We start from the raw sequence: 24,540 nt of genomic DNA on the forward strand, positions 1-24,540 counted from the left end.
TAAAGAATAAATTGATGATTTTTTCATTTAAAGGTACTAACTCTATCTTCAACACTTTCCTTAGATAACCTACAATAAAATAAATTAACACCAAACTTCAAAGCACAGTTTTAAAATTTATGCACATCTTCAAGTAATATTTATTCACCAAACATTAAAATGAAATTACCTTCGATTTTTGGTAAATCAGAGTGTATTTGGCGAGCTCTCTGTGGGACTGTATTTCGAAGTTCCAGTTGATACTTACCAATGTAGAAATTATTATCAATTTCTCTTATTTTTCTCGCACAAAGTAAAATTCAAGTCGAATTTGAAACTTTGAAACTGAACTTTTGACATTAGAATTAGAAACGGCCATTTAGTTATCACTCTCGCCAACTGTCACGATTAGGAAGTTTTGTATTCGCCAACCTTAGTAAGTTTTATGTTTTGTGAATGAATATTAGTACACTCATTTACCAAAAATCTAAGGTGATATTTATGTTTTGTGAATGGATATTAAACTGCCAAAAAATTATTAAGAAATTGGTTGTATGTGGTCGTCTTTAACAACAGTTTAAGTGAACCAAAAGGATAATAACTGTTCAAAAATGCAATACATTTTTTTTTAATTTTGTCAAAATTTTAACAAATTTGGAATGTCAAAACAAACATCGTCCTTAGAAATTTAAACAAGAAATCATACACATTTGAACATCTTCATACCCTAATTAATGCCTGGCAAACATTGAGTATACACAATTCGCATTTAATTTTTTTATAAAATGTCTTGAATATTAATTCCAGTTTTTTTTTGAGGAACATGAGCTTAAAGCAGAGTATGCAAAAAATTATAAGTAATCTCAACGAGGTGGAGATCATACTAAATGATTGATTTTTTTCTTATTAAGAGCTAAAAACACGTTTAATTATTATTTATTTTTGATTTAACAACAAGATATTCAAGACGTACATAATCTGTAATCTTTTTTTCTTTAGAGAGTAAGTTTACATTCCTATCGAAAATATAGAGCTTCCTGCGTTGTCCCAAACTTATTTCTGCCTAGGGCCCGTCACCGACCTTCACTCGTTGCTATAATTGATTAGAAATATTGCTGCAAAAACAATTTCCTGGTTATCTGTACACCTTTCTGCACTGACCGTCATGTTGAATAGAAAATCGAGATTTGAAAGTGAAAAAGTGTCTTTTATATGGGTAAGTTCATGTAATCTCAACACTTCAATTCCATAAACCCATCTTGAAATTAGACATAGCTGAAAAGTGCCTGAAGTCAGGGCAATCTTTAGCAGCTTATTCCAATTCAGTCTGATACGATATCAGTGCAATGGTGCCGTTTTAAAGACTTCAAATGTGCGAACTGCGGTAGTAAAAAGTCATTTCTATGCTGAAAACGCTTTTCTATGAAAAATAAGCTTTTTGCATAGTTTTGGCTTTTAGTAAACAAAAATACAAACTTAATTTTTTTTACATTTTACCTAATATTTTCAATAAGTGAAAGCATCTTCTTAACATTTAACATTATCATGTAAAAGAATAATTTTTCTTAAGTGGAATTCAATGTAGACAACTATCTCTATTCATTTTTGAGCAATTTATTAAACACTGATCTTAAAAATTTTATCTAAATCCAAGACGATCAAATTTAGATAAAACCAATTATTATTTTGATTTTCCAATAGTCATTTGAAAAACTTAACCACTATCAAAAACAATACAAAATATGAAATTAACGAAAGCTTAAAATTTACATTTCAAAACAGTCTAATTACTCCACAATCTAAAGATTCTCTCATGATTCTTTTTAGATTCACAAAGGTCTCCAAACTCTGTTCGAATTTTTTTTAATTCTCTGCGGTTCTTTGCGGTTCAGGAGCAATTGTCAAAAATCTTACAATAATTAAACCAATTTTTAAGAATTATTAAATATCTCATTACCACATTATTTAATTTACATTTTCATACTTTTGGTAATAAAAGGAACATAACAGTTTAAGTTTGTCACCTATTTCTTAATTTTGATTTTTGAAAAACGTTGTTTTTGGCGTTTAAATCTCATATAATTATAGATTAAAACTGATTACTTTAATTTGAAGCGTCCCGTTTCCTCTACAAAAAAAATGTTTTATTGCTTCATAATTAATAGCAATTTTCAATTCTTTTTGGATTTTCTAGATACTCTTTCGACCCTTTAGATTCTTCTTAGATTTCCATTAGACTTGCTAAATTCTTTTTGAATTTCCTTTAGACTCTCCTAGTCTCACCTTGTGCGTGGGTAGATAGATACTTAAAGTGGTGATTAATTCTTTGGATTCTTTTCCCGTTTTTTTTATATTGTATTTAGGTAATTAAACAACATTTTGAATTCAGTTCTGTTCGACTAATTTCTAAGATATTCCTATTTTTTTTTTAATTTAATTAACATTATTAAAATTTTACATTTTCTCTAGATAGTTGAGATTTTTAAATAAGTAGGTGTACGTTCTTTTTTAAAAATTTCTAGTTTTTTTTAATCCTGCCGACTTTCTTTCAGATTCTCTTTAAATAATGTAAATTCTCCTAATTTTTTTAAATTTTTTGGATTTATTTTCTAGGATAATTTCTGTTTTATGCACTATTTAAAATTTGGCAGAATAATTTTGGCAATAGATAAAAATTTTGTTTTAATTTGAATCCCATTTCTGAATGAAAATTATCATTTTCCCATGACGATCTCTCTAAAGCAAACTAATTAAAAAGTAGCATAATACCATGAAGGCACTCCAGACCATCCCAACATTCAACTTTTGAAACTGACACCCATTGATGATGCGAGTGTAGAGAAGAAGAGGCTATTCGCTTCCATGCCCTTTGTCAACAACATACACACAAAAAATAGTATACTCAGCACAATTCAAAAACACCTGTATAAAAGAATGAGAGACAAAAAATTAACATAACAATCAAGAGGCGTTTCCATTCAGCATTGGAACCACAACTTGTGTAGATAATGCCCTAGTCTCCGCCTACAGTTTCCATTGGACGTCTTCGTCGACGTCCTGAAGCGCATGCCTACTTCTTTCACACCTCAGGATCATGCCACAACTGCATAGAGTTCGGTGCTTTTCGGTGGGATACACGCATTTACACCTATGCCGTCAATGTTACCATTATTTTTGACAATAGAACATTGTAATTAGTGAGATTGTGTCGTGCGTCGGGAGGTTATTGATACAGTTTTGTGATAACGTTTAAGAACTGCTTCAAAATTGATCTCGACCTACAGAGGCAGGCCTCCAACGGCCACTTCATCAGGTATGTTTTGTAAACAGCGCATTAAGTTATATTGTCAATGTTTACTTTTGGTCATGCGGATGTGGGTGAAGATCGAAAAATTACAGTGCTAATTTTTTTGAATAATGATGCCAACATATAAAACAAACAGGATGAGTCTGATCCTGCTCAAGGATAATGCACCTGAGAAAAAAAAATGACCGTATCTGCCAGTGACAACCTGTTTTTATCGATCATTGACTTATTCGACCTATTTTTATCTCGAAACGTGACTATCGATAAAATCTCATCTCAATTGTCTGATGGCTCTTTCACCATAATTTTTAGAAGATAACCTTTAATTGATCTTCTAACAAAGGTGCCAGATCCTGTCAAAATCTAATTTTACAATGAGATAATGCTATCAAGTATTTGCTAATTAAACAAAATCCGCAATCATGATAATCATTATAACAGGAAATGCGTTTATATTTCATCCGAGTATGTCAACACTCAATTACTTCAGAAGCACCGTTATCTAATAACTTAACACTTATAATAAGCAGCTACTTCACTGATTCACTTTAAAAATCTTTAACACACTTTTACAGCGCTTCGAAAAAACAGTTCGTGTTTGGAATTCTATAGAAAATCCTTTCAAAAGTAATTATGATCTAACCGAGCAAAAGCTTTATTCCTTTTCAAGAATAACTTTTCTTGTGAAGGTCGAATTAAAAGATTTACACGCTTCATGTATCAGGAAAAAGAGCTATTATGCCATTAAATGCATGTTCAACTTGGTGTGAATTATTCCTTAGTATCTGTATTTTTTAAGCAAGGCGTGCACGTTTTACATTGTAATATTCATAATCTTCTCAGAGCTCGAATTTGGTTCGTCATGAGTCTGACACTAATTTTTTTAAAGTGGCGGAAGAGTGGAAAAGAAAATGCATTAAAATTTTAGGTTAAATAATGTGTTCTTATTTTTAAGCCTAGATCGACAGATACTCTACTCTAATAACCAGATAACAATAATTTTCAAGTTGTCATTTTTTAATGGTTTTTAGTGCAAACAGCAATAAAATATGTCGCTGTTTACTCAAGTTGTGTCAGTGGGCAAAATTTAATTCGCTTGGGTATAACATTTTAATAAAACATCACATGATTATATGAATTATGCAAATTTTGAATGCACGTGGATGGAAAACAAACTCACTTAGGTTATAAAATTTTTGCCGACAGTACGTCAAATGATCCTAGTCATAAAATTTTCATTAGCGAGTACAATTTTTCATTAGGAAAATGTTAAAAACTTGAATTTACAAACGAGTTTCTAGAATCTCTTAATAAGTGTACCTAATTAATATTAATTAATATATTATATATAATTAATATTAATTAATATACTTACTAAGGTAATTTAATAAATTAATTATTATTAAATTTAATATATGAACAGAAAGGTGAGCCATTAAATAAGCAGCCTGGATCAAGTCAAAATTTTTGATGTAGGTACTTTTTAATTTTTTTTTTGTTTCTCACCTGAGATTACAATAAAATAAATTACAATAAAAACGACATAATATTTTATTTTAAATTTAAATTGGCCTAAATTTTGAGTCTACGCAAAAACCTGTATTTATCATAAGTAATTATTTTATAAAATTAAATTAAAAATTTAGCCTCATAATAAAAAAAAGAAATTTAAAACTAATTTCCCGATAATAAAATCCCGGCTACATTTTTTTGCCTAAACTTTAACTCTACCTCTGAACTTTTGATCCCATGACGCCACTGGTTTTGATTATGATCCAAAATTTCTCAATAAATTAAATTTTACGCCTATTATAAAGCTACTTTTGCAATTAAAATACATCACTCCATTAATTAAATGTAATTAATACAATTATGCCTATTTTATAGCCGCGACAGCGCAATAACAATAAAACTATTTTGAAATAAATTTATAAATTTAACCAGTCGCGTTTTCTATAATAAATTTATGGCCTCACTAAAACATTCTTTATTATGTAGTAACACCACGAATGTGTTCTTAAAATGAAGCGTAACCGCAAACAAAAAGAATGCTATCCATAAATCAAAAAATCACTCCTTAGTTAAATATGCTAATTTCCATTTATGTTCAGAGGATGCGTGTCTAATTCGCTGCTTTTTTACATTTTATAATGCCGATTCAAATTTCCGGCTGAAATTACAGAAATAAATGTTTTCATTGTTCACAACCGGCAAATACAAGGCCACATCACACCTGAAAAAATTACCTCCACTTCATCAGAAAAATGAAAGAATCATGCACACAACCGAAACTTGTGATTGTGGATTAACAACATTAATCTTTCTTATCTACTTATCTCCATAAATTTTGTGATTTATACCGGTCGTAATCAAATTTAAAGTTACCCTTAAGAAGTAAATCATAAAGTAATCCGAAAATACGGTGAAAAATTTCAAAACAAAGAAGAAATCACAACAAAAAAAGATAACGTTGTGTGGCAAAAAAGAAGTTAGAGGTCGTGTTCTTGTTAAAATAACTCGATAACTTTGTCCAGTAGCTCCATAATAATCCCGCAGCGGGAAGTAATCTCCCACTTGGCCGGACAAGAGGCCGAGGGGTAGTTTTGACCCTTGTTGTTGCCGCCGCTTTGGCCGCCAATAGATCTTACACCGGAACAATTTCGGACTTAATTTAATAGCCGCATTTGGCTTTAAAGCGGCCAACGTTTGGTAATTTGTTCAGTATTACAACCAAGGGTCAATGTGATTAACTTTTTTCGAATTCTTTTTGGATATTTTTAAATGCTTATTAACCCCCACTGGCTTCTGTTTCAAAGTGACTAATCTTTCTTTAATTACTTTACCTCCAAGTTTTACTACTCAAACACCAACCGACTTTTGCCTACCTGAGATTTGCCGTCGGCAACCAACTCGGTGTTTTATATTCGATACTCTGACAGCTCTATTAGTTATTTAAATTATTTGACGTTTAATGTCCTCCCTCATTTATTATAAATTTCAAAGAATTAGCCGTGGTGCGTCCGAATCAAATTTTTATTCTCCTTAATCCCCCAATAAAACAAATTCGATTAAATTATTATTGTTGCGCCCAGGAAAGAGCTTTCTCTTGGGCACCTAAATTTATAAACAAAGCCTGGAAATAACATCCACGTCTTCACAGATAATTTCGCGTGACTAATATTTAATATGATTTAAACAGACCTTAAATTAAACGGTGATGCTTTGAATAATGCAGCCTCAGACTACGATCATTCCATATTCATAAAGAGATCCACAAAAGGCACAGAAGATCTTGAATATTATTAAGAAAGCTTTTATGTTTGACTTTTTCAAATATTTTATTTACTTTGTAAGGTATGTTTATCCCTTTTTTGTTTGCACGGGACTTATTTAGAGGCGCGTGGGAGATGTTGAAGAGAAATTGTTATTAGAAAAATTTGTGCCTGAATTGAATGAATCAGATAAGAAAAATCAATACACTTAAGTGGGTAGATATGTAATTTATTGACGTAGTTTAGTAGGAATTACAAAGATTTATCGGTTTATATGGTTTTTAATTTAGGATTACGACCAAGAACGTCAAACTAGGAACATTAAAAGAAATTTAAATCACACGAGTCACAAATAATATACTTAAAAACTATGCAAGTATCTGTCTAGATTTGTATAAGTCACTAGTGAGTAAATATACGCCACCTTATACCACTCGAAAACTATTATTATTGCTATGTTGTCAAGTAGAGAGACAAAATCAATAAGGAAAGACAATCGTATCTTTTTAAGACAAACAACTATAAAATATAGTAGATATCTCTCTTTTGATTACGGCTATATTTTAAGATTCCTACTTGAAATTTATTTATGCTTTTGCAAATTGCTATAAATTTCTCTAATTACAGACATTGATTAGATGGAGATGACGCAAAATGACCAAATCGACATCTCCCATCGCATTTATTCCTTACACAATGCTAATAATAAATTGCTTTCGAAATAGTACCATTCCCAACAACTTTCTTATATATTAGAAATGATTTAACAATCCAACAATCACGACCATGTTAATTATGGAAAATATGATATTCATATTTAACAACTTGTATAATAACAGAAACGACTTCCTAAAAACTCTCAATTTCGATTTTTCCGAAAACAGGAAATTAAAAGAAATTACTGCTACTATTAAATACATTGAAGTTAGAAATTGAGTTATTCACAAGTTAGGTGTGGCACATTCCTGCTGCGGCGGCATTTATAGACATCTATTATAGCACAATAGAAAAATATTCATTAAATACTAGACCCATTCAACTCTTCAATAAAGTTTTTGATGTTTGATCTGTGAGTCAAATGTGTAAGGCGGCTTTAGAGATAATTCCACGAAGACGATATTTTACATAAAGCTCATTTACTCGACCCTAAACTTTTTATTGATTTCTCTCCTGATGTTTCAGATCTGTGGGTCAAATGTGTGAAGGCGGCTTCAGTGCCGCAGAGGGACTCTCGAGGATGGCTTCCTTAGGGGGAGCCACCTTGGGTGTCCCTCAAGGTCTTCAAAATCCACAAGCAACGAAAAAACAAGAGGACCACATCAAGCGACCCATGAACGCCTTCATGGTCTGGTCGCGCTTACAACGGAGGAAAATTGCTCAAGAGAACCCAAAAATGCACAATTCGGAAATCTCGAAAAGATTAGGTAACGTACTTTGTCAATCCATCGAATAATGCGCCTGATTAAATATTGACGATGTTTTCTTTGTAATCATAACGAAATATTAATTGTGTTATTGTTGGTTCGCTTTGTGTTGAAATCAAAATGTTTAGTTAAGAAGAAATAATAATAAAGCTGTCCAGTCGTGTTCATATAAAAGGGGTTATTGAATCGGACGTTGTATGAACCTAATAAATGCGATATGAATTTTAAAACTTTATAAAAACCTCGCTTAGCATATGAAAAGAGCTCCTCCACACATGTATCCTGTAAACGTCACACTTTAAATACATTTTCCACCCTAAATGGCAATATGAGAGCATATCATAACACATTGTAGCAGTGTAGTGGGGGGCTCAATGTATTATTCATTTTTATTATTCATATCATCTAGGAAGGCCCTGATCGACAAGTGACAGTCAACAGCTGCTGTTTCACGGCACTCTGAGTGTTCAAGTGTTTTTATATTCATTGCATGTCTTCATGCCCAGCTCATTCGATTAAATTCGTCAAAAAAAAGGCAAAAATACCACCTGGTTCAATGAAATAAATATCCACTCCTCCACAATGCACAAATCGAAAACATCAATATTAGAAGAGAACGGTTGGTATAAAGCGCTTATATTTTGCTATAGATTTCGAGTTCAAACTGTTCTTTTATTCGCAACAAACACTTTGAATGAGACAAAAGCGACAGCGATGTCTCTTTAGTTGGCATTGTTGGAAGACATTGTTCCCAGAATGGATATACTTCAAGTTACATCATTGCAAAGAGATTGTCTCCGATGATTGCTTTATCTTATAGCTCTACAACAGACCACAATTCGTAGAGTGCGGTTTCTAATGAATGATGAGAAATATTTTGGTAATTCACTCAAGTGTGACGATTCAATAAAAAGAAAGACGATTCTTGATAAAACATTGGACGTATTATCGAGTAAAAGATCTATAAACTTGCATAATATCCATTCGCAAGACATAAAAATCAAGTTGTCTTATTAGATTTTTGGTAAACCCAAGTGCACTAGACAATTTGCATAAATTGAATTTTTTGTAAAACTACTTTTAAGTTTGTTGTCAATGACCGATTAATTTCTATTAATGTTGTTACCTGCCAATGTAGAAATTATCAACTTCCAATTTTTTTCTGCCACCAAATAAAATTCTAGTTGAATTTGTAGGTTAAAATTGAAATTTTAAACAGCCCATTTAGTTATTACTTTGGCCAGCTGTCAACGCTTTAAATGTTTTTCTTCAGTTTAAATGCGATAAAATATAAATCAAAGAATTTTAATAATTTGGAGAGCACAAACAAACAAACTTCCATCTATGTACCTATGTTTCATTCGTGGATATTTTTTAATCCTAAACTGTTCTAATTCTTCTCATACATCAACAAACAACAACCCGCCATTTAATTTAATTTAAATCTATTTCGGTCGATATCTAGCTTTTACAAGATCCGAAAAGTCGCGTACCACCGTAACACTGAATAATCGGGTAATGTTATAGACAACAGAAAATACGTTAAAACAATCTTTCTTTGATTTTTCAAGATACGGCATGTCTCAAAATTCGGGAATTCAGACTTTAGAGCATTGTAGAGAATCACTTTAGTAATTCAAATATGAAAAGAAATAATATAAGATTTGGACTCACAAAGATACGATGATCTGAATGTGCGCTCTTTGAACTGCTTTTTCTTCAAGTGCAGGCTAAAAATTCCAGTGGTATTGTTATTTTTGGTGTAGATGATTGTGGCTAATAATAATGTAAAACAGTTTCTAGAAAAATTTCTAAGAAAAATTTGTTCTTTGATTATTTTACAGTCGAAATTTGCAAATTTTCGCAAAAATTCATGACTAAAACTGATATCGATATCTCGCTTATTTTTTAGAGTAAACCTAAGTTATTTACATCAGTGTAACACAGAATTTTCCGCAGATTCCAAATCTGGGATCTCAATTCAGATCCGACAACAAATAACTGAGGTATGGCCGATCAAAGTTTCGGAAAGTTGATTTTCATTTTTCTTCATTTTTCCTAATTTTTAAAGTTAAATATCTCGGAAACTATTTAGGATATTGAGATGCGGTTTGCGCCATTCGTTTTCTCGGCTCATTTTACGTTAGAAAATGTTGTCAAAAGCCCAAAATTCGATGGTCGATTTTTCGCGAAAAAAAATTGCGACTCAAACGATGAAAATTTTTCATTTTTTTTATTTTTGGCCATAACTCGTAAACTATTTGTCCAATTGATCTCTAATTTGGCCAGTAGATAGATTTTGAGCTCCTCTTTTGAATGATGTATAATTCAAAGCTATTAAACGTCGTTTTCATTTTGAAAACATTGATTGAAAATCACCTTAAAATGACGTTTCCAAAGCAGTTTTTGGCTAATACCTCGTTTATTTATTAAGGAAACTCAACAAATTTCACGCTGAATCCAAAAATATGATAATTTTTTAAAATTTGTCAATAAATAACCGAGTTATGGCCGTTTGAAATTTTAGGTTGTCGCCAGAGGGTCAAATTTTCGAAGGTTCGAAATAATTCATGCTCGATATCTCGGAAACTATTCCAGATATTGGAATGCGGTTTGCGGCATCGTTTTTCCCGCGATTTTTTACATAAGAAATCGTTTTTAGATTTTCCAAAAGTCGAAATTTGCAAATTTTCGCGTAAATTCATGATTAAAACTATACCAAATTTCTCATATCGATATCTCGCTTATTTTTTAGAGTAAACTCGAGTTATTATACATCAGTGAACGCAGAATTTTACGCAGATTCCAAATCTGGGATTTAAATTCAGATCCGACAACAAATAACTGAGTTATGGCCGATCAAATTTTCGGATGGTTGATTTTCATTTTTTCTCATTTTTCCCAATTTTCAAAGTTAAATATCTCGGAAACTATTAGAGATATTGAGATGCGGTTTGCGCCATCGTTTTTCTCGGCTCATTTTACGTTAGAAAATGTTCTCAAAAGCCCAAAATTCGATAGTCGATTTTTCGCGAAAAAAAATTGCGACTCAAACGATGAATTTTTTTAATTTTTTTTATTTTTAGCCATAACTCGTAAAGTTTTTGTCCGATAGATCTCAAGTTTGTCCACTAGATAGATTTTGAGCTCCTCTTTCGACTGATGTATAATTCAAAGCTATTAAACGACGTTTTCATTTTAAAAACTTTGATTGAAAATCACCCTAAAATGATGTTTCCAAAACAGTTTTTGGCCAATACCTCGTTTATTTATTAAGCAAACTCAACAAATTTGGGTTTCATTTTACGTAGAATTTCACGCTGAATCCAAAAACATATGAAATTTCAATTTTCGTCAACAAATAACTGAGTTAGGGTCGTTTGAATTTTTGGGTTTTTGCCAGAAGGCCAAATTTTTGAAGGTTCAAAACAATTCGTGCTCGATATCTCGGAAACTATTTCAGATAGTGAGATGCGGTTTGCGCCATCGTTTTTTTCGCGATTTTTTACATAAGAAAAAGTTCTTTGATTTATCTGCAGTCAAAATTTGCAAATTTTAGCACAAAATCACGACTAAAACTATGCAAATTTCTGATACCGATATCTCGCTAATTTTTTAGAGCAACAAATAACTGAGTTATGGCCGATCAAAGTTTGGGAAAGTTGATTTTCATTTTTCCTCATTTTTTCTAATTTTCGTCAACAAATAACTAAGTTATGGCCGTTTAAATTTTTGGGTTGTCGTCAAAGGGCCAAATTTTTGAAGGTTCGAAACAATTTGTGCTCAATAAAAATAAGATGCAATTAGCAGACTTCGACCTAACGATCTTGCAACACGAAGAAATTACCATAATTTTCCCTAACCTGAAACTTGCTTAGACAGTCAACTCGTTGATCGGACAAAATATAGTTTTTACCGTGGTGGCGCCCTTGAACAAACAACCATTTTAGACCGTAGTCAACTTCATACACAGGGTAAATATTAGAGATACAGGGCCCAATTAGAACACCAACGATAATTTTGTCATTACAACACTGAAGAGAGAAGCTCACATTCTACACATGTGTACAAAAGAGCGAACTTGAAGCAGGTGTATCCTTCGATCTTATCACTAACAACCGAACAACTCTTAATTGCTTGAGTTCGAACGATTTTCTTTATTGATAAATCAAGGAACCGGTGGCATCTTGGAATTCTTCGAGGGGTGGATTCTGGGAGGGAGCTAGCATTAAATTATCTTTGAACGAAAATGAGAATCAGCAAGTGAACAAAGCTCCATCATGGCTTGTAATTAATTCTTATCTCGCTTCAGGAGGCAGACACAAAAGGGTCTACAGTAGCGCCGTACAAAGTTCTAGACACAAAATGACAAAACACTGAACAAAAACCAGTGTAATGTAATACAGCGTCTCTATTGGACGATCCAATCGACTGTTTCATTGTTTCGTCCAATAGTAGAACAGGTGCAAGCATCCGCAACAATGTTTCAACGTTACATGGTTTGCGGAGAGGAAGTGGATCGGATGCATTTGTCTAGAGTTTTCTTTAATTGTGAAATGAGAACCTTCACTGTTCAAAAATCACTGAAAAAAGAAGAATTATCATTCTTAATTTTTTAAGTAGGTGTGAATAAACCCAATTGGTTTGTGACGCAAATCTCTAGTTCAGTATTCCCATGTTTAATTTATTTGTGGTTTTTGCGAGAAAACGAAGGTGCCAAAAATGGATTGGACTCGTATGTAGTAGACAAATTCACAATTTTTATTTAGCATGATTTTAATTTTTTTATAAACAACAGTTTCGTCAACACTCTCCTCCACACTATCCTTTTAACACTTATTTTAGTCTTCTGTCAATTATTGTAATAAAGTTATTACCTCTTTCAAATAACCCAAAAAAATTTACAACGCCTCTTCTAATTTTCAAAGCAATTACCACCAATATTATCGTGCAAGAAAACATTTTCTTTGACTCTTTGTTTAATTATACAGCAGATCTAAAGATAAGAAGCCATTAAACACACATCCTTAGGTATGTGTGAATTAAAGTTGCATTTATTATGTTTACAAAACATTAATTTTGTTATCTTGTTTATTTAACATTACCTTTAGAAAAGATCAACGTGTTTTAGACACAGTAAAAGGAATGACTTTAAAAGTGTTTAACCGCATGCAAAAACGAATAATTTTGCGGTTTTTTGATAATTACAGTGTCATTTGTTTGATTTCAGGTGCTGAATGGAAACTTCTAACAGAGGACGAAAAGAGGCCTTTTATCGACGAAGCGAAGCGGTTGCGTGCAATGCATATGAAAGAACATCCAGACTATAAATACAGACCTCGACGTAAACCCAAAACCTTACGAAAAGAGGGCTATCCATACTCAATCCCATACCCATCAGTGCCAATGGACGCGCTAAGAGCTGGTGAGTTTCCCGTCGAAAATTGAGTAAAACAATAACAAAATTTCGGTAAAAATCGACAATGCTGTCGCTTGAATATCCGTTTTTCGAATGTGAATGCGAGACAAAGCCTATTCAGAATTAATTTTATTTTCTGTATAAAAAGCCAGCGTTGTATTTCATTGAACGAAATTTAAAAATTGGATTTTCCGTCACGAATCGAATATAAATCAGGGCGTCCTTACAACAATACGTTTTTGTAAAATAACAAAATCCGAAATGAAATTAAATTCGGTCCCAATAGCATGGTGGAGTTAAATATTTACACAATTTCTGTTCACTCCACTTTCCCATTAAACACAATGCGCATGAATAAATCCGGTCGCTACCTGGATATTATAAGAAAACAGACAAAATCAAATTTCAATACTATTGATTGAAAAGCACAATGCCAGGATTGTATTCCTCGTATTGTGCTGCCATTCTCATTCAAAATGAAGATTAAGGAACTGTTCGCTTCGATTTTAACGTTACAAATGCCACCTGGTCGATATGTTATAATTAATACGATTGTGTTCAGGATAGTTTTAATCAAGGATAACGGAATGTTGTCGGACTTCTTGCAGGAAGCCTAATTGCATTATATGAAGGCGTGAACGATGTCCTTTTCTGGACTGCCAATTTTTATTTCTGGATGAATCATGCTGCTTTGTTGATTGCCTGTTCCACTGCCGATAGAGCTACTTTAATCACCTGCAAGAGTTGTTTTTCTTGTCATCAATTGTGGTCAGTAAATGCTAAATGAAGAACATTTATCAGATTTTTTTAATAAATCTAAATTCCAGTCAGATTAGGTTAAAGTTTAGAGTTGATAACGAAAAAATAAGACATTTCCAAAAACTCGTTAATTCCTGATTTTCAATCAATTGACGCAAATTTGTTTCTCATGCAGATCAATCACATCAAGAATTGTAAAAATTCAGAGTTTAAGAAAAGAAAGAGTGGCCATTGATCATGATCACACTTTTGGTAATCTATCACTATCACTGTCATTATAGTCATTGTTGACACATCTCACTAACTTTTGTTAGAATCCTCAAGATTTGAGTAAAATAGTGTAAACAATGAAACCAACAATGCCAAATGCCAACAATAAACAGGACATGTCAAATCCCAGAAAGAAACAGTTTTTACCTTTGCTTCTGTAGGGAAACAACAATACAACTATTGTGTCAAAGTTGCGATAAATATTACACTATAAGATTCTCTAAAATTAGGGGATCTAAGTGTCAAAATTTGAAATGGGTCAAATCCCAAAAGAACCGGTACCTTTCGCTACAGCGAGAGGCTTAAGATCCAATTAGGTGACAGGAAAGAGTTTTTGTACGAGTATGTAATACCATTAATGTTTAACTTCAAACGGTACAATAATAAATTCTTGGAGGAAATTCCTGCTGTTTGCCGCTCCGGCCCGGTCCTGGTCTGGATTCTTCGGAATCTCAAATATGTATGTAAAAAGCGGGGGTCCGTGTGATATCTTGGCAGGGCCATGATATTCTGACCGCGGGATCTCACACCTTTTTGGTCCAGGTGTTATAACACACACTCGACTGGACATCCCCACATGTGAATGTGTGAGGAGAGGTCTTATTTTCAACATGAATCATCCGTTCAGACGGATCTGTTTCTTTTTGTATCGATTTAACATCGTTACCGATCGTGTTACGGATGATTTAAAGACGGCGATTTGTAAGGATTTAAATTTTAATGTTTTCCGACGTGTTTGCCTGATTATGGACTCGACAAAATAGCATGTGTGGACGTTATTTCAAACGAGGAGTATTACTGCTCTTATAAATTGACTCGTTAAGTCAGGATAAGAGTCGGAGAAATTAATGAACAAGAAATAAATAACCGTGGACAGAAATTCTGTTTGGCAGCGATTCGCGAAGAAAATTTGCAGGCGCTCCGTACTTAGCCATTATTTTTTCTAGTACTCTTATAGAATCCAGAGACTTTATTTAATTTTCCACCCGTCCATCTGTGGAAACAGAATCGAGGCTCTAATTTCTTGTGAAAATCGCAAACAAACCTGATACCTTGTTAACAATAAAATCAATAAATAAATCTTACGTTTTGCTGTTAAATCATATGATTGTCTTACCGCTTGTCAACAGCTGAGTAATCAAACTTTAAATACGAGCTTTGTTGAAGAAAAATAAGCAATTAATGAGCGACCATGAACCATTGTTTAGTGGTGGAGTGTAGTTCCACAGTTTCGTCACCTTGACAGTAATTATCAACGCGGTTAATTTAACGCTTTTGCTCAAAGTTCCGTGTGAGTGCCGCTTTAGTGTGATCCTTCCATGAGTGCCACGCAAGGAATTTGGTGTCTTGATAGCGCCCCTTGACGCCTCCTGGGGGGCAATCCCATCACTTCTCGTTGCCGAATTAAACACATGCTTTGACAACGCGCTTTTTGCAACAAGTATTTTATGACGGCGATAAATTATCGATATTTAATAAATCGCATTGTGAGACTTAAATAAATCGCAAAAATAAGACAAAAAAGTAGAGTTAAACCGGTAGCGAAGTGATGGGTTTTATGAACGGCATAAAAAGTGAATTGCTAAGTACAGTTAGCTGGAATTTATGGATGCTGGGTTGTTAAGAAAAATTAAATAGCTGCGATAATTTATTGGGAAGCAATTTAAAAAAGTTTGCTAGTGCAGCAAACCTTAATTGTTTTAAAAGCAAAGAATTCATAATTAAAAATCCAACAAGGGAATTACCCTTATGCTAATTTTTCCAATAAAATTCTCTCGGGTTTACCTTCCCCATTTAAACTTCAACCTGTTTCAAGTATTATTAAATCTATTAACATAAAAAAATCTTCATTGCATTCCAATATTTATGCACAGATTCCAGCATTTCACTAAACCGGTAGCGAACCTGTTCAATTTTATGAACAATAACAAAGTAAATTGCAGGGCAGTTAATATGTAAAACACACTAAGTCGCTGTGTTTATGCGCCATATCTTGACTGGAGGACCATTATCCGTTAAAATACTGGCGACATAGCGTGTTCTGTCCATACTTGTCATGCCTGCTTATTAAAGTTATTATTTACTGAACATCTTGCCCGAATTTCCTCATTGATCAACGAATATATTGTACACACAACCGCACAATTTCGGTAACGAATTCATCGCATTAATTTTAGCAGAGGCGATCGCTCTTCGTTGCCGACAAGATAAAAAATGAACAGCTCACTTAATTTAATTTACTTTCACGCCTATTAGTCTGTGTTTTACACTTTGCATGGGCGTGTAAAATTAGATGTAGATATAAACATACCGCCAGATGTTGAACCATCTATATGGGGCATCAAACTCACCTAATCCGGTCCTTTTAGCGTAATGCAGCTTGTATGACTTTGTACTCTCACTAAGGGGAACGTAATCTTGACGTACTGTCATGAATTTTGAAATGGGAACCGGAAGCCGTGCGATTTCGGCGGCTAAAGTTAAAAATAGTATTTCTTCAAATGTATAATTTATTTAATTCGGCCATTGTTCTCAGGAATAAATCCATAGCAAACGAGAAGGTCGTTACTCATAAATTTCATATCGAAACTGGTCATTCACTTAAGGGAATATTAATAAAGGGACGAAATGTAAACATTGAGGTGTGTAATTTAGATCTATCATTAATATTTCGACTTTGGCTGTAATGTAGTCACCATTGTGAAGAACAAATGTTCAGTTGGCATCCATGGCAAAACGATCCATTATATGTTTGTGTCGGTGCGTGCGCGCCATAATTTATAACAGCGAAAGCACGCGAGGTCATTTTCAACACTAAAATATTTGAGCTGATGTTGCTGGCAGATAGAAAAAACGACAAATCCTGAGTTATGACCCGCTACATCTTTTGGGTTCGCTCTCCAAAGTTAATTAAAGTTGAGGAAAGTTGTAGCGCCTCCACACTATACACAAGTGAAAAACTAACTTACCCTCCACCATACGGTGAGCAAAACCGAAACGAATTAGAAACACACTGGTTTCTTCGTGACCGGCATAAATTCTTTATATTACGATGTAAATTGTCTTGCATAAATGCTACAGTTTTGTTCCGCATCAATAGTTAAAGTTATTGCGAAATTAAATCACAACGATTTACATAAATAAGCGATCAAGTACTGATAAATGAGAATTTTATTCGAGCGTCATTAACCACAAATTGTGACACGGGCATTAATTTCACTGAAATAAATTGAGACGTTAAATGACAAAATTACTGGTAATTTTTTCGAGGTTTGTATCTTTTTAACGGAAAATTTTAATCATATCCTTCACACCACAAAGGGAAAGTTCAAAAAATATATCTGGAAGTATAACTGGTTGCATAAACCAAGCAACAAAACATTTTATTTCTTGTAATTTGGGTGTCCGTAAAAATGTGTTCTAACACCAAATTGACCCTTGCAGTCCACTCGATCAATAAAAATCAAATCAGATAACCCAAACACCCAAAAAGGTATTAATCACATCAATTACGTTCGAAGGAATGAATGGTAGAGCTCAAACTGGCATTCTCCAAGAATAAAGTCATCATTTTTAACCCGTGCGTAATCATACATTTCAGATACAAAATTATACACACACATCTGTCACTTACAAGCATTTCTGTCTTCACTATTGCTGTAATATTATAAATCACTACGTACACCAATCTCACCTGTCAAATCTCTCGTTCAAATGAGTTGTGATTGACGCGTAAATACGCCGTCTCATACCTACATCTCGGCCGTTGTAGCTTTTATTCCTCTTCTTATTCACACTAAGGTTTTACGACTCCGCACCAACCTTAATGATTTTTATAAAGTCTTTCCTAATTGGAAAATATAGTCGTTTAGCACGGTAGCGTCAAATTTTTGTTGTGTAATGGTAATGCCCTCGCGCATTAATTAAAACGCATGAAAGAAGAATTTTTCATTGTGCCACATTCTTAAGATGGAGTGAGTACAATACGGGATGGAGACTCATAAAGTTTCCGTTCACTTTATTGACACACGCCGATACAACAACTGTTAATAGATCGTTTAATTTGATTATTGTATCCAAATCTGTTGTTTCTCTATTACAAGCTTATAAATTTGATTACATATACAAAAAAAAAACACATTTTGGGGTCAGGTCAAACACTTGGGAAGGTTGCTAGTATTTTTCTAGACGTATTACTTCCACCAAAAATACCACCATAAGTGGCCAGAGTTCCCTCCTCTCTCTTGAGCGCAACCTTACCCAACGATGACAATTCAACAAAGTGATACCTTCAATAAAACACTTGAAACAGAATCACCTTGGCAAGAATAACGAAAAACATTACTCGGCCATTTGGTGTCACATTTATCAAACATACCCATTTCTTAAGTGTCAAGAAAACATTCCATCCTATTGTTAAAGACAATTAATTTATACAGGGTGAATCAGCAAATTTGAGCTGACACGCTGAACCGAAAAAACCTTACGTTAATGATCGTATTACCATCAAACATAAAAGAAAAATTACAGTAATTTAAAATTTGATTTTCTTCAAGTGGCAGCTGGCGATTAGAACAATTTTTTAATTACATAATTCTACATCTAGGTCTAAAGTCTTGCTACAATAACTTGACGTGTTTGTTTAATAAAGAATAGATACAAGTCGCATTTGCAAATATAGATACAAATGAGGTTCATTAACATCCTTGTGTGGGCAGAATGGAGGTCAATAAATCAAAACATACAATGAGAATGTGGAACAAGTTTCGTTTAAATTAATAATATTCTTGACTGTGTACACAGAAAAAATTCTTATCGAGTGTAAGATAAGTAAACATTAACAAGTAGCCTCTAAAATGTTGCCACTGATTTTCTTTCACATTCTTGAATTAATAAAAACCACTTTATTTTTCAGGAATGGCAGCTAGTAGCATGGGTCAATCCATGGCATCTTACTACAACCCATCTGCCGCCTACGGATCATTAAGTGCAGCGTCGATGGCGGCGGCGGCGGCAGCAGCTCAACAATCAGCAGCAGCAATGTCAGCGGGACTTACAGCACCGGCTCAGGTAAACACAATTTATCAGAATGAATATAAATTTCCGAGGTGACCAGTCACACCTGGTTCATCCCATACCGTGTCCATCTGAATGGTCGGTTCACCATCATCATGACTCCGCGTTTCGACCGATAAAAACTGGTGTCTTATTTCTCACACTTCGTTAGTTACAGTAAACATAAATTGTCCATGTAACTTGGGGGATTACAGACTAAGTAATCATCGATTTATTATCTTTTGTATGGACGACATCAATTTTGAGGCCGCTCGACCGGGAAGATGGGGTTAAAAAGTGCACTATCACAGTTAAAATAAAAAGCGACAATCGATATTGGTTAAACGAGCTTGATTCGAATTATTGTAATGGGGTAGAGTATTTGTTTTATTAACGCTAGAAACTAGTATTATAGTCCCTTTTGTTCCACTTAAACTTAAAAAAATGACCCACAGAAACAAATAGAAGAACCAAAATAATACAGTTTGACAAACTAGCATAACTGGACCTAAAAATTAAAAAGGCAAATAATCTAAAGAAAGTAGAACATAAAAAAAAGAAATAAGAATGAAGCGTAAATTAAATGTAACCATATTAATTAAACTTTTACTAAAAAAGGTAACCAAATTATATTAGATCTGTTTGATAACTAAAGTCCCTTGCTAGCTTCCATTAATTGGCATTTTGCGTATTAAAGTGTCACAAATTTAATGGATCAAACTGAATTGAAAAATCTCATCAACAAGTTCGCGACTTCGTGACGATGGCTTTACATTGTCGCCTGAAAGATATAAAGAATATTTCCGCACGATCAAATTTACTCGATAAAGCGGACGCAGGAACTAGTGCAAAAAGAAACATTCTGCTCTTTTGTTGAAGGAATTTTAATTCAGACTTTTATGGCACTCAACGTTAATATTACGTACCTACGTATAAATCTCGAAAAGGAATGAGATGGTTTATTTAAACCGTTCGTTCTATACGATTTACGCAGCACGGGTTCGGCAGATTTTGGAGATCAAAAGTGAATAAAAAAGCACAAGGTTGCGTCCATATGTGGAGATACTTTAACTTACTAAACTAGCTAATTCCACCATTTTTATGGTTAATTTCGACGTAATTCCCTAAAGAACAAAAGTTTTATTGTTGTCAGATTTGGGCTTAAGCCAAGTAATCTCATTTCGTGGAGTTGTTGTCACCTTCGTATTATATTTTAGCCCGATGACTATCATCTCTCAGTGTACAAAGAAGTTGAGACAAGAAATGGTCGATATTTCAGAGGATCTTTCTTTGGAAAACATACATTGAATCTTGTTATTAAAAATGAAAAGCTGATTGTGATGCAAATTCCTTTTCGGGTACGTTACCGAGAGTGAGTTGTTGGCCATTTGGCTGTCAAAATTCCGCGTAACAAATTGAATGAGCGAGCTTTAAGGCGCTCGGAGCTTAAAATGTCAAACGCCGGCGTCGAATTAAAGCAAAACAGTGAAGAGGCCGTGTAAAGATAAGATAAGTAAAAGCAACAACTTAAAAACTCTCAATCCGCGTCAAATCACAATATGTAAATACGGCATAGAACAATTTATCCGCTCGTTGTGATGCAAATGAGAGATGGTTAGCGAGGGAGTTTGTACCAGTAAAGGCATGATTGGAACCGCTTGCTGTCACCGAGCTTCGGACAAAGATTATTAAATCAGGATTAGCGGTGTGTTTGTGACTGGTCTGGAACCTTTTATAAGAAAAACAAGCATTGATTTGTTGGCCGTGGCAGGAATGTCGAGATCATGAATACGAATTAACAGCCACCAGATGTAGGGTGTTCGATTGTAAAATGCTGGGTTTATATCTACAAGTCTTGTTTGTGGACCGTAAAACCAATGAAGAGTATGGTTTATCACTTTCGGACGACTCCTGAAGTAGCCCACTGCTCGAAATGTAAATGGTCTTAATCAACCGACCTCCGGAAAAATATACGCGTCATATGCTAATATGCACTTCTGGATAATATTCATTCTAAAATATACAACGGACCGGACGAGTAACTAGATTCGAAAAGCGAACAACCTGAGATGTTATGCTAAACAGGTTGCCAGGACTATTATTAAATTTGTTTTTACTGTCATCGTTATATTATCACGACCAACAACACTAGAAATTCTTGGAAACTTTTTTCGTTATTCGTGCTCAACAATCTTCGGGTCTGCAATTTTTTTTTAAAATGATCGTTGTGGACCAGGGAAATGCAGTTTGAAGGTGTTAACTCAGTCATTTAACGAGAACTACTGGTTGGTTTCTGTAAACAGTCCCAAATAAATACTCGTAAATTTTAAACGTTTTTTGTGGTACACATAAATTTCGTTGTGTGTTAATCTGTATTTCCGTATGCCTCAATATTGAAAAACCAAACAGTTTGAAAACCGGTGAACAAAAATGACATTTGTTCCATCGTGTTTGAGATGAATCCTCGTCTCGAAGGTGAAAATTAAATTACTGTCCAGACGCCTTGTTTTCGTTAATTGTGATAATTGCGTCGAGTCGACAGTCTAGCCTGTCCCACTAATGAACAATAATGACATGTTTTATTTAAACAACATCTTTGTTTACCACCTAAAATTTTTAGTGCAACCCTATATCTTGTTCGGTGATGTGAAATATGCATTGAAGAAATAAAATGATTACGCGTAACGCAGGCGTTTGTTTAAATCGTTAAAGCACATTGTGTGGGATGATATATTGTCAGTTTTGTCCTGCAAGGTGCTGCTTTACGCGGACACAAAGGAATAACGTATTACACCGGTTCTTTGTACCAGACGTACGGAATTTTCAACCCGCTTGACATCGCTCTCCTAGCGTTTTTAACGCGAATAAATCACCGACACCGGAACGCTTTGCTGAAATTATTAGTGGATAATTTTCCTAAAAGAAGAAGAGGATAATGTGGTGAGCTTTCCGACCTGAATTTAAAACACCTGTTTTTTATTGTGCCTCGAATTTTGGAATTAATTGCCGCGAAACTGTGAAACAAGATTCAGATAAGTTTCACCCTTTTATTAGACAGTGATATCATGCGAACGCATTTCACATTTTGACAGGAAAAAGGGTAAAATGCTCTACCTGCAAATTTTGTAATTAAATTAAAATCAATTTCGTCTTACAAATTTCACCAACAGAAAAATTATAATTACAATGGTAAAAATTGAATAGATTTGTTTTCACCGCTCGTACCAATTTTATATTGTAGAGTATAATAATTACATATAACTATATTTTTCAAGTGTCAGATTTTAACTGTTAAATATTAGTAAGTGTTGACCATATATGTACTGTTAAACAACTCCACCATCTGTTTAGTGTCTAAATAATTACCCATGTCACATTATTAATTTCTGTGTCAACATAGAAGGAATAATAAAGTGCACTTTATTCTAGTTGCCCCCGACAACTTAATTAACACTTGAAAGTACTACGATTTTTCAAGTCTACTAAAAGAAAGCTAATTATATTTTTTTCTCTTCTAGGTGGTAAGTTCCATGGATGCCATGAAGTACTCCATGGAAGCCGACAAGTACCGTTCCCCTTACATGCCCCCTTCGACCCTCGCCATGTCGATGTACTCCGACCCCAAATACATGGACTCTTCCTCCAAAAGCTACCTCGAACGGGGCTACCTGGACTCCACTTCAGCTCTCACAAAAGCCTACTTCGAATCCTCTAAAATGTACATGGACAGCAAGTACAACCCGGACCCATCGCGATCTTACCCTATCGACATCGGTAAAATGTACTCAGAAACCAACCCCAGCCAACAAATCCCAGGAAACTTAGGCTCGCCAAGATCTCCAGAATCACCGGACGTAAAAAACAATCAAGAAAGGCAGGATGGAGCGTCATCGTCTAGTTCTACAACGACTTCTTCAGCAGGAGCTTCACCTGGAGCTCTTCCTGGGTATTATCCCAGCAGCGGCATGCAGCAAGCACCGTCAGTACCAGGACTTCTCCCGATGGCACAGTATGCGAGTCAGTACCCGACGCAATCACCTGGAGGAGAGTTCCGAAGACCTCTCACAGTAATATTTTGACCAGATCGGTTGTGAATGTGATGTGGTTTTAGGTGCGGTCGTGTATATTATCTCTCTTTTAAATATTATAGCCCATGGGCCAAAATAGACGTAATTGTATGTATATGTAGTTGAGCGTGTAAATACAGGGGTGAAGTAAAGAGAAACCAAGAAATTGTGAAATTTTATTTTGTATCAAATCGAAAAGATATTGATACAAATTTTTAGTCAACGGACTAAAAATGCAAAGTGTTGTCCAGTATTTTATTTTGAGATTTCTTCGACACCCCTGTACGTCTAGAAAATTTGTTTAAATCCAGATTATTTATTTATGTTTTGTCCAAACCTTAACAATTGTATAAATGTAAATAATTCTTTAGAGTGTACAAATAGTTGTGCTTAGTTATGTATATTCATGCAACAGACCTGTTGTCATAATTTAAACATGTACAAAGCGCTTGTTTCCTCACAAAAATTTTCGTTCCTATTTGTTTGGTAGCTCGAACTTATCCACACATATATTGTTATAACGAACTTACCTTATATAGAATTACTGTAATGGTATGTTATTGAAAATCAAAAAATCTCGAACAATAAACTAGTATGTCATTGTTTCAAAAATGTGTTTTATTTTATGATTTGGTGTGACTTCCTGTGGAGTCGATTAATAAAAGCCAATACTTATGGGAAAGCGTTGGAGTAACGCGTACAGTTTTCGCTTCGATTCGACATGCTGTCTTGTGTAATGATTTATGAACTATTTAATAGTTTATTACCCTTTGTGATATAGTGAAGTGTCAGTTTTGTGTAATTCGAAAATAAACATTTCGCATTGTTAGGAATGGGTCGTGAATGCTATCGGGACCATTCACTGCTTGTAATTACCTAGCAGGTTTTTAAATGATTGTGTAGTGCCACGTTTTGTTGGAAACTACTGTAGGAACACTCAATTATACCTCAAGCATTCTGTAAAATCGTGATTAGCAAGATTGCAAAC

At 34.1% G+C, this 24,540-nt stretch overlaps 1 protein-coding gene across 1 annotated transcript; it reads left to right on the top strand.

Annotated features, from left to right (window-relative positions):
- Positions 1 to 3,055: 3,055 nt before the first annotated feature.
- Sox21b (SRY-box transcription factor sox21b) lies at positions 3,056 to 24,164 on the top strand. The gene is made up of 5 exons (XM_088036749.1): positions 3,056 to 3,292; positions 7,741 to 7,982; positions 13,213 to 13,407; positions 19,346 to 19,500; positions 23,004 to 24,164. Exons 2-5 carry the CDS (start codon positions 7,754 to 7,756, stop codon positions 23,562 to 23,564), a joined length of 1,140 nt encoding a protein of 379 aa, XP_087892875.1. The 5' UTR covers positions 3,056 to 3,292; positions 7,741 to 7,753; the 3' UTR covers positions 23,565 to 24,164.
- Positions 24,165 to 24,540: the final 376 nt, after the last annotated feature.

Source organism: Gnatocerus cornutus, chromosome 5, assembly GCF_029298725.1.
Source record: "Gnatocerus cornutus isolate USDA-ARS CGAHR chromosome 5, icGnaCorn1.1, whole genome shotgun sequence".
Taxonomy (NCBI): Eukaryota; Metazoa; Arthropoda; class Insecta; order Coleoptera; family Tenebrionidae; genus Gnatocerus; species Gnatocerus cornutus.